The sequence below is a fragment of the Cynoglossus semilaevis genome, chromosome 20 (genome assembly GCF_000523025.1).
Source record: "Cynoglossus semilaevis isolate Cse_v1.0 chromosome 20, Cse_v1.0, whole genome shotgun sequence".
NCBI lineage: Eukaryota > Metazoa > Chordata > Actinopteri > Pleuronectiformes > Cynoglossidae > Cynoglossus > Cynoglossus semilaevis.
The window spans coordinates 11,161,654-11,162,897 of NC_024326.1; the positions used below are offsets into that span (position 1 = coordinate 11,161,654).

Sequence of the window (1,244 nt, forward strand, 5' to 3'; positions counted from 1 at the left end):
AGATGGATGGATGGATGGGTGGAGGTATGAGTGGGTGGATGGATGGGTCATTCTTATGACATCTTGGCCTGAAATTGTGTTGCAGAGGATGAAGAACATTAACATGTTTTGCTAGCAACAGAGAAGCCATGATGACTAAGTGAATTTTTACTCCATGAACCGAAATAGACATTATTAAAGTCTATTTTTCTAAAAGAAAAAAATTATCAAACATTTTGTGTGGAAAACTAGCTGTATCAGTAATGATCATCAATATTGTTGCGGTGGATGAGAACTTGAGTCATGGATGCTTCATTTTTCCTTTTCTTTACATTATTATTAAACATGTACTGTACATTTAATTAGAATTTTTTTAGTCACTTTAAAACATCCATTAGAGCTTCATTAATTTATTTCTTTATTGAAATTACTCTTTGGTCCACAAAGAGACAGTTATTAGCGTTATTATTAGGTTGTTATTTTACTAAAATCATTACTTCCATGGTGTACATATGATGTCATGAGAATGACCCAGATATTGACCGAAGTATAAGCTTTGATATGAAATATTGTTTCAAATTTAATTCACCCAAATGTGGCCTACATGAAGGAATCCTGGATTCCTGGAAAAATGAAAATGAATTTCTAATTCTGTGTGTGTGTCTGGTTCTGTTTGTTTGTTCAGGAACTTACGTGACACAGGTGACAGCCACAGATGCAGATGATTCGTCATACGGTAACAGTGCTCGCGTCGTCTACAGCATTGTTCATGGACAGCCCTATTTTTCTGTGGACCCCAAGACAGGTGAGAACATGCAGCAACGTTCTCCATGGAGTTGTAGAGAAATATCTGCAAAACAAAAAGCAGCAAAGTTTGTTTGTTTGGTTTTTAACACTTTTTATATGTTAAAACAGTTAAAACAATAACCCTGTAGATTTGAACTTTCCTACTCGACCCATCCCCAGGAGTGATCAGGACTGCCCTCTCCAACATGGATCGGGAGGTTAAAGAGGAGTACCAAGTCATTCTCCAGGCCAAGGACATGGGGGGTCAGCTGGGAGGACTAGCGTCTACCACCACCGTTAACATCACCCTAAGTGATGTCAACGACAACCCACCCCGCTTCGCTAAGAGTAAGAAAACCTCATTAGTTATGTATCATCAGTTGACATGACTCACTGGATTTGTTGTTTGTTAGGATAAAAACACTGAATCCACGTCCCATCCTCTCAGGTATATTCCATGTGCGTGTGCCGGAGTCTGC

The 1,244-nt window shown here is 38.7% G+C and overlaps 1 protein-coding gene and 1 long non-coding RNA gene across 2 annotated transcripts in view; one reads left to right on the forward strand and one right to left on the reverse strand.

Moving 5' to 3' along the window:
• LOC103396541 (uncharacterized) overlaps window positions 1–1,244 on the reverse strand; it is a 41,155-nt gene extending 39,911 nt beyond the window's left edge. The window contains exons 1-2 of the long non-coding RNA XR_523366.2: window positions 1,160–1,244; window positions 673–829 (exon numbers count right to left, since the gene is read on the reverse strand). This is a non-coding gene — a long non-coding RNA (uncharacterized LOC103396541). The remainder of the gene's footprint in view (window positions 1–672; window positions 830–1,159) is intronic.
• LOC103396543 (cadherin-12) overlaps window positions 1–1,244 on the forward strand; it is an 18,659-nt gene that overhangs the window by 4,747 nt on the left and 12,668 nt on the right. Inside the window, 3 exon segments of the mRNA XM_017042355.2 lie at window positions 665–784; window positions 946–1,113; window positions 1,214–1,244. Of these exon segments, the coding sequence (XP_016897844.2) occupies window positions 665–784; window positions 946–1,113; window positions 1,214–1,244 (319 nt within the window).